The sequence below is a fragment of the Mus caroli genome, chromosome 15, assembly GCF_900094665.2.
Source record: "Mus caroli chromosome 15, CAROLI_EIJ_v1.1, whole genome shotgun sequence".
Classification (NCBI taxonomy): domain Eukaryota; kingdom Metazoa; phylum Chordata; class Mammalia; order Rodentia; family Muridae; genus Mus; species Mus caroli.
In genome coordinates, this window is record NC_034584.1 from 78,073,157 (window position 1) to 78,086,132 (window position 12,976).

Below are 12,976 nucleotides of genomic sequence, written 5' to 3' on the forward strand. Positions count from 1 at the left end.
TCTCCAAAAATACATACATTGCAACTGATAACCGTGACAACAAAAATAATTGTATTGAATGGGGGTCACCACAAGATGAGGAACTGTATTAAAGGATTGCAGCGTTAGGAAGGTTGAGAACCACTGCCCTAGAAGAACAGAGAAGGGGATTGGAAGTGAGCAAGGATCTAGAGAGCAGCATGGCTTTACCATAGCAGGTGCTCGGCAAAGGACTTGCAGGGGAGGGGCTGGAGGCAAGAAGGACCTTGAGTGGCTCCATGGCACTGAGTTCTGGGCAGAGACTTGGGAGGAGGGGCAAGAGGCACAGGCTCCTGTGGTGACTCACAGGCTCCACCTACAAGGATGGGAGGGTCTTCCTTGGTCATTGGGAAGGCCAGGAGCCAGGAGCTCGTTCATCCTGGGCCTGAGTTAGGAACTTCAGCCTCTACCAGCTCAACAGCAGCAGTCCAGAATTCTGGGCTCTGAGATGTGACGATATTCATTCATCAGCTGCTGGTTAGGCAGCGCATCCCTGCTCCCAGGGCAGTCGTGTCCACGCGGGAAGGGGGATGCCAGGAGGTGATGCAGGTGTTAGGAGGCAAGCAAGGGCAGAAGTATAGAGGAACCAAGGAACCAATCCAGTGTAGGAAGGGATGCTGCCTTGGTGGAGGTGCAGGGCTGGGCAGCTCAGGGGAGGGAGATGAGGATGCTAAGGGTCGTTCAGGCCGTATGGGGACATCGTCTGCCAGGGGGATACAAAGGACTCCTCTGAGTTGAGGCGTTGAAGACATGGGAGCACTCAGTTTCTAGGGTCAAAGGTCATTCCATGGCTATACCCAGACTGAGGTGCCACCCTGTCCTAAAACATGCCATATGCAGTGTAAAATGATGGATAACATTCTGGGAAGGGGATACCAAGCTCTAAGCAGGGCAGGGCTGGCTAGCTACACAGAGGACTTCCTGCGTAGGAGCCACACACCCTCTGCCACTATTAACAAACAAGAAGGTGGGTAAATCCATCCCCCAGGAGATCCCCAGGATGGGACCTGCTCTTAGTGGTGTATGTGACCACATAGGGTGGTGGTGTCCTTCCCACCCGATTCGCCACCTCTTGGGCTGTGAACAAAACCACAAACTAAGCCCAAGCTGTGAGATGACAATCCCACTACAGCCACCAGGTGGCGCTGGCTGGCCTGCGGTTTGGGGATGGGCAGGACCTGCTAGGTAAGGGTTTTCCTTTACTTTTTGTTTGTTTGTTTTTGTTTGTTTTGGATTTCAGAGTCTCAGACTGGCACTGAATTCACGAGCTTCCTGCCTCAGGCTCCCCCACTGACGGGCTTACCGAGGAGGGGAGTGGGGGGGAGACACAGTGCCGGTCCAGGCTTAGAGCTCAGGACTCCTCAGCAGGAGAGCTGCAGCCGCCTGGACTTCCAGTTCTTAAGGAAGAGCTGACACCTCTGCTGCTCCCCAAAAAGACTTTCTGGGGACTTCCTCTGTGAACCCAAGTCAGGCTACCACTGACCTGCAGTCCGGGCCTTACCACAGGGGAACAAAGGAGGTTCCTTCTATAAATACTAGCCTGTGGCTCCACCCTTCTGTTTGTTCTGCTCCTTAACCACAGTCCAGCTCAACGCTCCGACATCAGCACAGCTCTTCTCCAAATCCACTCAAGGTACAAGGAACCTCTAAGACACAGGCCCTGTCCTTACCCTCTAGCCTGAGTGGTACAGCTGGGGTGAGGGGCCCTCAACCTCACAGGAAACTTCTCAGCAGCCAGGGAGCCCTAGAAAACACTAACAAGGTGACACTCCCGGTTAAACCTCCAGGGGCTTCCCCAGGCTCTCATGCTCTAGGGGGCGCTCTGTAAGCCCATGTCTGGCTAACCTCCATACAGCCCCTGCACAGGACACGCCCTGGAGCTTGCCAGCCCTACTCTCCCACAGTCTCCTAAGCCCAAGTCCTCCGTGTGAACTTACCGGCTGTGACATCTGTCTTTTGGGAGGTGTGTGTGTGTGTGTGTGTGTGTGTGCGCGCGCGCGCGCACATGTTTACATTCATACGCGTGTGGGTGCATGTGTATACGTGGGGGCAAATGGTTGATGGCCAGTGTTCTTTGCTTGCTCCCTGCATTATAAGTTAAGGCAGTCTCTCACTCAGCCTAAAGCTCACCACTACAGGCTGGTCTAGCTTATCCTGTGAATCCCATCTCTACCTCCCAAGCTCTGGGATTACGGGTGGCTGCATTCACATACTGCTGAGTCCTTTTTGGTACCGCACGGGCTCTACCCACTGAGATATCTTGATCTCAACGGCCCCATGACATCGCTCCTGATCCTGAACTAACCCTTGACTCATTAATGAGTCTCCTTGACTCATCCCTGACTGGAACTAAAGCTCTGGGAGGCTGGGTCTTTTCTTGCTGGCTAGCACAGCCCCACAGCAGCACTGAGACCCCTGCATAAGCTGAGGGGTTATAGGTAAGGCAGGAAAAGGGCTCTATCACCCTGCTTCCTCGGGGCTCCCTAGTGTGTGTTCCAGTTTGGAAATGACTTAAGGACAGATCTTCTAGGCACAGCACGGGGACACAAAGATGACTATCCGAAGTTTGCATTCACTCCCATAGGGCTGGGGAAGATAGCCAGGAAGGACTTGATCAGTCTCCATCCCACCATGCCCTGGGCTGGAGCCAGAGGCAGACCCAGACTGCAGAGGTGGAAGAGAGCTACAAGAACACCAGAATCTCTCACCCTTCCTTTCACTTCCAGGTCAAAGGTCACTGAAGTAATATATAGGCTTCAACTCTCACTGAAGTTTGCCTGGGGTAAAACAACCAAATTCTGCCTCATCAGAACCCACTCCAGGCTCTTTCCCACTGTAGCCACGCCCAGGCGACAGGGCAGGAATGGGGCTCACACTCCTTTGAGGAGAATGCTCAGGGACCCCCCCTCCACCCAGCACACAGACAAAACACACAAACAGGGGAGGTGTCTTTTATTAAAGATGCAGGCAAGCAGAGATTACCATGTGTGGTTCCAGAACATCCGTACAGTACTAAAAATAGAAAAATAGAAAGAAAATTTCACAGAAAGCAGCCTTCCTCCCCAGACACACAGGAAAGGCGCTGCCGCCATGCCCACCCCAGAGAACCATGCACCAGACCTACACAAGCTTCTCTCTGGACAGAGGTAACGCCACGACAACCAGACCCGCTTCAGAGACGGCCCACGGCAGGCCCCTTCCACAGCCTCAGCCTCCCACTACCATGTTCTTCCCAGCCTGGTGAGTAACAGAACAAGTCGGTCCCCACAAGCAGCGATCTCCTGGTCCACCACTCATCTGGTCAAATTCAAGCCCATAGGTGTGGGGGTGGGCAGCACACGGGATCATGGCTCCCCCCAGACACTCTTGAGGGCTAAGGTGCCCCACTCACACAGGTGGGCTTGCCAATCCTATCTGCACGGAGGACGGTCAACCTGCAGACTGGGTCTCCTGGGTGAGAGCCTCGCTTGGCACAGGTGGAGCAGACGGGACAGCGACTAGGGACTTTAGAACCATGCTATGTCCTGTATCTCTTGCCAGCAGGAGTGTGTCAGTCGCTGCCTTGGGGAAAACGTGAAGGCTGTGAAAGATACTAATTCTTGGTGCAGTCTGGCATCTGTGGGGCCTCTTCCACACCTACCAATGCCTTCAGATGCCACCCGTAGCCTCAGGCCAGCTTCCCTGCCGAAACATTCCTTGGGCTCTTCTGTGCTGGGGCTCAGAGAGCTGCGCGCTTAGAGATGTTTCTGAAAATGGCCTGGGACAGGTCCTGGCTTGGTATCAGGATGGTTCCAAAAGACTGAATTCCACAGGCGACACCAACCTCTCCAGCTCACCCCACCCCCCAACCCGTTCTTTGATCTCGGAACAAGGTAGGATGGCTGTGCCTAGAGAAAAGACTACAAAAATTACAGTGACCCCTGAGAGCTTCCTAGCATCCCGGCACAGCACGCTCCTGCTCCCCCCTGGAAATGCACTTGTATTTGGCTGACAGATATTTATTTCGGCTTTCAGTGAAAAGCGCTATAAAATAGTGAATAACACGGGGTGCGGGGCAGACATTTGCACTGCCCGTGAGTGTGGTATTGGCCACCATGTGGAGACTCAAACACTACAGGGCCAGGCCAGGCGGCTGCTGTAGACACCATCCTCTCACTCCTCCTCGGCTCTCTCCACCAGGCTCGCCCCCTGCTGTTTCCAAGCAGTTTCCGGAAGTGTGTCCAGCGAGGAATAAAAGAACGCAAACAGGACTTTTAGCTAGTAGAGCGTCCGGGGGACCGTGAGCATGCAAGTTCGCGGATTCTGGTATTATAAATAAAAGTCAAACGTGAGGTCACACTTCCCCATCTTCTGTTTGTACACTAGATCAAACTTCTCGTTCATGGAGACGGTGAAGATGTCCTTCCACAGCCCAACTCTTCCTGCAACACAGACCAGAATAGAGCTGGCTGCATCCACCAGTTTCAGAACAAAAGGCAGCCTCGGGACTTGAACTCTGAACTTGGCCTGCCAGGTGGGATGGACTACCTGAGCTAGACCAGTCTTGCTTGTGGTGAGACTCAATGGAACCAACTGCCCTAAGTCGGGGAGGGGGGTTGGTGGGAGAGCTTTCCTTCTGTCTCCTTCTGTCAACTACACCCCAGGCACCACACAGATCCGCACTGTGATCTGAGAGGGACTTCACATCCTTGCTCCAGGTTAACTCCCAGAACCTACCACAGCAGGAGTTCCTGCCATGAACCTGCCAGAGAGGAAGTGCTGTGGGCTAAGTTCACGCTCTGAGGAGTGCTTGACTAACTGCTGTTGGGTGTATCGGTTGCCTCTGGAGAATTTGCAAAAGTGAAAAAAAAAATCATATCAAGGGCCAAGAGGAAGCTCTCATGAAAGCATCAAGGGTGGAGATTTCTAGAAGCCTGAGTTAAAAATAAGTTGGGGAAGGATTAAGTGAATGAAATACCCATGGCATGAGTTGGCTTTCCAGGCTGGATACAAAAATGTGTCACTCAAAGAAAGAGTGAGTTTCTCCATAGCCCCTACTGCTGTCCTGGGCTGCCAAGAGCTGGGGATGAGGAGTGGGTGGGTGGGTGTGGTAGGTAAGAGGAGTGTGTGTCTGTGCGTGTGTGTGTGTGTGTGAGAGAGAGAGAGAGAGAGAGAGAGAGAGAGAGAGAGAGAGAGAGAGAGAGAGATTAGGAGTTTATATTCCAAAGAGAGAGGGAGAGAGAGAGAGAAAGAGAGAGAGAGATTAGGAGTTTATATTCCAAACCTCCCATTCACGGGAGTGGTGAATAGTTTGTGGGCTTGCTTTGTGCTTTTATGTAAGTGGGATTTAAGGGAGGAAAAAGCTCTAAAGTCAGAACTCTGTCATCTCTATCAGACAGCCCTGCATCGAATCTATCCCAGCAGGACTTCAGGTCTGCAGCCACAGCCCTCCAGTAGCTGAGCTAAAACAACTGACACACCAGGACTTTCTCTTAGCTAATGAGACATCATCTGTCGGTGTTGGAAAAGTAAAATAAAATTCTTCTTATCACCCTCTAACGATACCAAAGGGACCAAATTAGAAGCTTCTAGACCAACCACACTATAAATATATTTCTCCGTGATTATGTTTTTTTCCCAGCTGAGAGCTTGTCAGAGGAGTCACCCACCTGGTGTAGGATTTGGAATCAAGACAATTTATGCTGTGACATGAACCAAATTTAAGCAATGCAGCCGGCTCCCCGAGCCCCTGCATCCTCGCCACCTCAAGGCGATCTTCTGAGTAAAGAGGCAATGTGCTAAAAGAAAACAAAACCACAGAACTGAAATAAAGCAAAACCAAGGCCGACAGCGACAGAACAGACGCCTCTGAAGGAGTGTGTGGGCGCCCAGCGGACCACACGTGACCTGGCGAGCTACACACAAACCACACACTCACCACATGCAAACAAAGGGGGGGGGGGGTGCTGAGGAGGTGGTCCCAGAAAGGGCTAACAAAATACGGTGAAAGCAAAACCAAAGAATGGCAAATGAAACAATAAATGCTTGGGAAGACACAGCCACAGGGCAAGGGATGTGGTATGGTGAGCTGCTCTCTGGAGGAACAGAGCCCATCCTCCTCCAGCAAGGCCCAGTGTACTTGGCCCCTAGCCACTGCCTGTGGCCCCTAGCAACTGCCTTTAGCCCCTAGCAGCTAGAACTTACAGGAACACCTAGAACGCATAGCTGTTCCAGGGCTGATAGTAGATACATACCTGGAGGCAGCCAGGCTGCAATCAAAGCCCAGCTTCTCTCTCCACCTCAGGCACCACCCAACGTCCTAAGATCTCCACCCACAGCTTCTCACCCTCTAGAAGTGTCCAGTTCACACTGCCGACAGCTGGCTGCAACCCTACCTAGAGCATACTCACCTAGAGTAGGCTTGTGAAAATGTCCACTGCTCTGAGACATCCCAGGACTTCAGTACCTGAGCTGCCCCACCAGGCAGCAGCTAACATATGCCTTGAAGAACTGGGAAACTGACTCAGTGGCCCTGGGAGGACTCCTGTCTGGAATATCACCCCCAAAGTCTGCCTGCCCACCAACTGTTCCTGCTACCATGTATGTGTCCTGCCTATATCTGGCTCTGACTACCCACGCTTGGCTGCCCTTAGGCTTAGCCATTTTGTCATGTGCGTCACTCAAACCCAGAAGCAAAGCCCCTCCCTGGATCAGCATCCTCTGGGTTGGGAAGGGAAGAAGGCATCTCTTCACATGGGCTCCATCTTCTAATTCATCATAGGTCATGACCCACAGCCACCAGGAAGAAAGCTGCTAAGCCGCTAACCTGCCCTATATTGCAAAACACCACAGCCCAGCCTTAGGTCTCCTCTGTGGGAATGGCTCTGTGTAAACACACTTTGTCCAGAGCCTGAGCCAGCCCCAGCAGCTGCTGCCCCTTTGAACTGCAGCATCCCGTGTGCAGGTGGGCAGAGGATGCCCTTCTCCTGGAGTACCATGCCCTTAATGGGCACTGGCCAGCCAGCAAGTACTGCTACCCAGAGAGAATTAATCCAGAAGGTTCCAAGCAGACACATACCCCGGCCCACAGGCAGGGCCTCGGCATTGCAGCACTGATCAACCAGCTGGTGACAGTGCTCGATCAAGGACTCCAGCTGGGCCTTATCACAGGACACACCCAGGAATCTGGCCAGCTGCTCCACCATGGTCACCAGGTCCTGGAAGACAAGGAGAGAGAGCAGAGCAGTCCTTCAGAGGCAGCATCCTTGGCACTCAGGCAGCCAGTCTGGAAATCAGCCAGGAGGGTAAGATGCTGATTGTGCCACTCAACTCGAAACCTGCGAGTCTGGGATTTGAACCTATGGCTCTGGGAAGAGGAGGGAAGTGTGTGTGGTTGGGGGGGGGGCGGATAGACATAAGAAGCTTTGAGAGCTGTGGCTCATTTATAAACAGCAATCAAGAATATCCCCACAGCAAGATCTAGCTGCCACCCAGCTTCTGGAATCCTCTGCACCCACAGGTGCCCCGGTGGCCCACGCCCCAGCCACTTCACCTACAGGAAAAGTGAACAGAGGAAAAATCAGTCCTACAAAGTCGCACACTGGACAAAGAACCACTTACAGGCCCCACAGTGCCACAACTGAAGTCAGAACGCAGCTGGAGAAGACACAACATGTCTCCCCACGGCAACCACGCTCTCCCTGGGAAATCCCAAGGAACCTCCTATTCCCGGTGGGATCCCTGAGCTGTCACTCCCAAGTCCCCAAAAGCCCACTGGCAGCTGCCTTGTTCAAACATTATGCAAATGCTGGAGGTTGCCTCCAGCATTTATAGAAGGAAATCAGCACTTGGAGCCTCAGACGGGTTCCAGTTAGACGTGGTGGCGGGTTGAGTGTGCTAACCCGAGCAAAGATGTGCCAAGGAGCCCATGCCTCAGACCCACAGAACTGCAAAGCCTTCCCCTGGTGCATGAGAGGATGCGGACACCCCCTTCCTCCTCCTCCTTCTTCTATCCTCCTGGATGTTTATGTCTGCATCCCTACAGAGACCCCTACCAAGATTAGCTAAGCCTGTCTGCTTGTTCAGCTGCACACAATAAACCAGTGAGTTTCTGCGTGGCTGTTTGTGTGGCACCATCGGAGTGCACCTCCCACCTGACCCCAGATTGTCTGTCTGCCTGTCTGTCTGTCATTTCTTCATTCCCCATCACGCCAGTTAGGTCAGTCCCTAACACTGTGCAAAGTCACAGCACACACTGGTTAACTGACATTTTTTTTAACTTCAACAGGCTGTGGGGGAAGGTATCTGCTTCTCCATGGATTCCCGCAGCACCCACCCAGTGGTCTTGATCCTTGTGTTACCACTCCTCTCTTCTCTGTCTCCTGGGAGCAAGGAGGCACAAACACACACACACACACACACCCCAAGGTCTCAGACACAGGAATGGCACATGGGCTATGTGAACAACAGATGTCAGAACAAACACAAATAAGAAGACCCTGCACCTACCAACCCTGGCATTTCAAAGGAAAAAGAATGAGAGAAAAATAAAACTTGGCCTCAGAAGAGAGCGCCCAAGGAAAGGGCTGCAGCAGATAGCCGGATAGTTGGGATGCTCTGCGGGATGGCTCCAGGCAGCTTGGCATCCATGCAACACCCTTCTGGGAGGATGGATGGACCAATTCTGCATCTGGACACACATTAAAGAAAACTGTTGGATAACTGCCAGGCCAAACTTAACTGTACAACTTACTCATCTGAGATGCACTTTCTTTCCATCCACAATCAGGAACAGGAGTGCTGGCCAGCCACCTGTCATTATCAGGGGAACCTCACTAGTGACAGACTACCTCTCAGGTTGACTGTGGGGATGAAGGGGGACCTTAATTGGGGCACCTTGGCACAGGCCACCAAGACAGGACACCAAGACAGCACTGAGGCAGCTGTGGCACTAAGGGGGAGGTGGGCAGGGGGCTAGGGGATAGCCCCAAGAGGAAAGCATTTGCTACCCAAGTGTGAAGACCTGAGTTCAGATTCCCAGAATCTGATTAAAGCTGGATGTGGATCCATGCAGATGCGATGCCAGCGCTCCTACAGAGAGATGGGAGGCACAGAGGAGAATCGCAGCAAGGTCACTAGCAAACCAGCCTGGCATGCACCACAGAGGACAAAAGGCCCTGTCTTAAACAAAAGATAGAGAGGACCTGATGTCATGTCGCCTCCAAATGCGCAGTGCAATGCACACACCTCCATTTATTAACATGAACACACTCACAAGTACATGTACACATACACACACATGCACGCACATGCATGCATGCACACACACGAAGAGGATCACCCAGCTCTGCCTCCAACACCAAGACAAAAAACATGCCCACCTATTCCACAACTGGAAACTGCAGATGCTTTCTCATGGCTAGGTTTTCTACAGTAAAATGAGAACTTAAGTTCCTAAAAGATGTAATTTTAGGGGCTGGAGAGATGGCTCAGTGGTTAAGAAAGCTTGCTGCTCTTCCAGAGGACCCATATGGTAGATCACAACTATCTATATAACTCCAGTACCAGGGAATCCAGAACCATCTTTTGGCCTCTGCCGGTACTGTGTCCGTGTGGTACACTGCAGTCAAAACACTCATACACATAAAATAAAAAGGTTAAAATTAAACAAAAAAACATAATCTCAGGCAGTGAGCGCATGGTGGCGCATGCCTTTAATCCCCACACTCAAGGCAGAGGTAGGCAGATCTGAGTTCGAGGCCAGCCTGGTCTAAAGAGTGAGTTCCTGAACACCTAGGGCTACCCAGAAAAAAAAATTCTGTCTCAAACAAATAATCTTAGCCCCCTAGTCTCCATCAAAGACCTCAGTAGCTACCGGTGAAGTTTCTGGAAAAATATGCAATGCAGATTAGACACTAAAGCAAATAACTTCAGTGAATGGTTAGAGGTGAGCATACCCCGTCAGGGAGCTCCTGTTATTAGCTGCACCTTCGGGGTGATGCTGATGCGCCCTAAAAGGCAGGACACAAAGATCAGAAAGATGGTTCAGCCATCAAGCATACACACTTCTCATTCAGGGGACTGGAGTTCTGGTCTCAGTACCCATGTGTGACAGTTCACAACTGCCTGCGACTCTAGATTCAGGGGGGATCTGATGCCCTCTTCTGACTTCCATGGGCACCTGCACCCATGTGTACAAACCCATATACACGTGCATAATTAAATGATTTTTTTAAAAAGAAATCACACAGTAGTCATGTGTCTAACTAAAATGTCCCGTATAAGTCCAGGTACTGATGCTTGGCCTCAAGCTGGGGGTGCTGTTTTTGGAAACAATAGAATCCTTATGAGGCCTGGCCTGGCTGGAAGAAGCCATCACTAGGGGTGAGCCTTTGAAAGGAATTCCCCAACCTCTGGCCCCTCTTGGTTTCCTGCGCTCCATAGGGTAACTGATCCCTGAAGCATGCCCCCCACCCCACCTGAGAGTCAGAATCGACAAATCACAGATGGACTATGGACAGAATCCTCTGAAATACACCCATCCCCCTGTGGTTCTCTGCAAACGGGCATCTAGGCTACCAGGGAGTCTTCCCTTGCGTATGGGGATAAAGGTCAGGCCTTACTACCTAGGGATTCTCAGCCACCAGCAGCAGTTAGCAAGGCTGTAGCCTAATGCCCACTGCACCTCCTACAGATTTTCCAGCAGGATGGCTGGGTCCCATCAGGTAGCCAGCACCCCTGGGTAGGCAAGCCCCATGGCACAAACCTTCCCTCTACTTCTTCCACTACTGCATGCTTTCTGGTACTCATGGGCCCCCAGTGCATAAGCCCAGCCCAGAGTCACTGCAGAGGGGACATCCAGGATGGCATATTAGGCGATAGGGTGGACACCATATCACCACAACCTCTATCCAGCCCTTCCCAGTGATCAGGAGCCATCGTCACCCAGGTCCCTTCATGAGCCCCTCACCGACCCTCCCCCCTAGCGCCTTCAACCAGTTTCCGATCAGATTTCCAAGGTCATGTGCAAGTCCACATAGGCTGCCACGCTCTAACATACCTCCAATCTCTCTGACCTCTGCCCCAGCTCCTCCCATTAACCATCTCACTCCCCTGACACAGTGGACAGTATGGCTTGGCCTTGGTCGGCCCTAGTTATGAACTTCAAGAGGACACTTGAACCCAGCTCACTGCATCCCAGGCCTGTGTACCCTTAGCCTTTTCCAGCAAAAGACCTGCACATGCTTTTGACTCTCAGCATCTCAGTCTTCCCGTGGAAAGGGTACATAGGTGTCTCCACCCTGCGGGTCACTCTCTCTCTCTCTCTCACTCTGAAAGCAGTGGCTAAGAGCCTGAAACCTGCCAGTTATTGATTTGAACACATGAGCACACACACACACACAGACACACAGACACACACATACACACAGACACACACACACACACAAGGGAGGGGCCTGCTGACAAAATGGCCTAGGAGCAGACAAGACAGAGGTAAGAGGGCAATCCACGTAGATACACGAAGAACATTCTGGATGGCAAGAGCAAACGCACAGGCCTGAAACAGAAGCAGGGAGACAGGATCAAGCAATACCAAGGCAGTCAGGGAGGTTAAGGTATCCAGGAATTGGGACGATCACCCATGGCCACATGGGCTGTGACAAGATAAATGATGATGAAATTTCAGCACCAGTAGGCACAGCCCCTGTGATGAGAGAACTTGGTAGAGAGGCCAGGAAGGAAGCCAGGAGTAAAGACTCAGATTATAACTCAGTAACAGGATGGAGAGATGCAGGCATGGACAGAAAGACAGGCAGACCTAGGCACAACTGGTTGGGTAAGTGTGAGGATTTAAGCACTGAGCTAACAGGACTTGGGACACAGATGCACTGTGTGAAAGAGACATTGGGACAAATAGAGAATTCCGGCTGAGCAACCCCGGAAGGCAGAGCAGCCTGCCCTGAACTGAGATGAGGGATAGGGAGAGCTTGGTCTGGGTGCATCAAGTCCTGGGTCTCACTCAGACAACCACACAGACATGTGTCTCGGGATGCCCACAGCCAGCTGTGTGCACAGTGGCAGCAGAGCTCCAAACCTGGCAAAGGAATGACGCCACAGGAAGTGAACAGAAGAAACGATGAGAAACAAGGCCTGGGCTGAGGCCTGTGCTGTGTGAGCATCTGTGGTGTGCGAGCATCTGCAGTCAGGAGATGGGAAAACAGCAAGAGATGCCGGACGTGGGGCTGGAGAGGCAGCTCAGAGTTAACAACACTTGGTGCTCTTGCAGAGGACCCAAGTATGGTTTCCAACATAAACACAGTGGCTTACAACCATTCCTAACTCCAGATCCAATACCTTCTTCTGACCTCTTTGGGCACCAGCATGCACGTGCTGCACATACATACATGTAGGCAAAACCAAACCAAAACCAAAACCCCATAAAATAAATCTGAGAGAAGGGGACCATGGGAGATGAGGGTGTTATCTTGGCAGCCAAATGAGGAGGGAAGGGTCTCATCAGAAGGCTGGGTTACAGGAACCCAGTAACCATTACCTGCTGTAGCAAAGTAAGGGAATCACTGCAGACCATGACAGAGCAGCTTGGGAGTTGTGGGGCCAGGGTAACGAGGGGCCTGAGACAGGAAGGGAAGGGTCTGCAGTGAAGTGAAGATAAGGGTAAGATGCTCAGAGGGAGCGAGGTCAAGGCCAGGCTTGCTCTTGGCCTGAGAGAAACCACTGGGAGATGGTAGCACACACCTTTAATCCCAGCTCTCAGGAGGTGGAAGCAGGCGGATCTCTGAATTTGAGGCCAGACTAGTCTATAGAGTTAGTTTCATGACAGCCAGGACTACACAGAGAAACTCTACCTCCAAAAACAGAAAGGGGTGGAGAAAGAGAAAGAAGGAGGGGGAGGGAGGGAGGGAGGGAGGGAGAGAGAGAGAGAGAGAGAGAGAGAGAGAGAGAGAGAGAGAGAGAGAGA

General features: G+C 52.0%; 1 protein-coding gene across 1 annotated transcript in view; it reads right to left on the bottom strand.

Moving 5' to 3' along the window:
- Positions 1–2,953: 2,953 nt before the first annotated feature.
- The window catches only part of Sult4a1 (sulfotransferase family 4A member 1), a 29,118-nt gene continuing 19,095 nt past the window's right edge, over positions 2,954–12,976 (bottom strand). Inside the window, exons 6-7 of the mRNA XM_021183749.2 lie at positions 7,076–7,214; positions 2,954–4,439 (exon numbers count right to left, since the gene is read on the bottom strand). Coding sequence (XP_021039408.1) covers positions 4,327–4,439; positions 7,076–7,214 — 252 coding nt within the window. The 3' untranslated portion in view covers positions 2,954–4,326. The remainder of the gene's footprint in view (positions 4,440–7,075; positions 7,215–12,976) is intronic.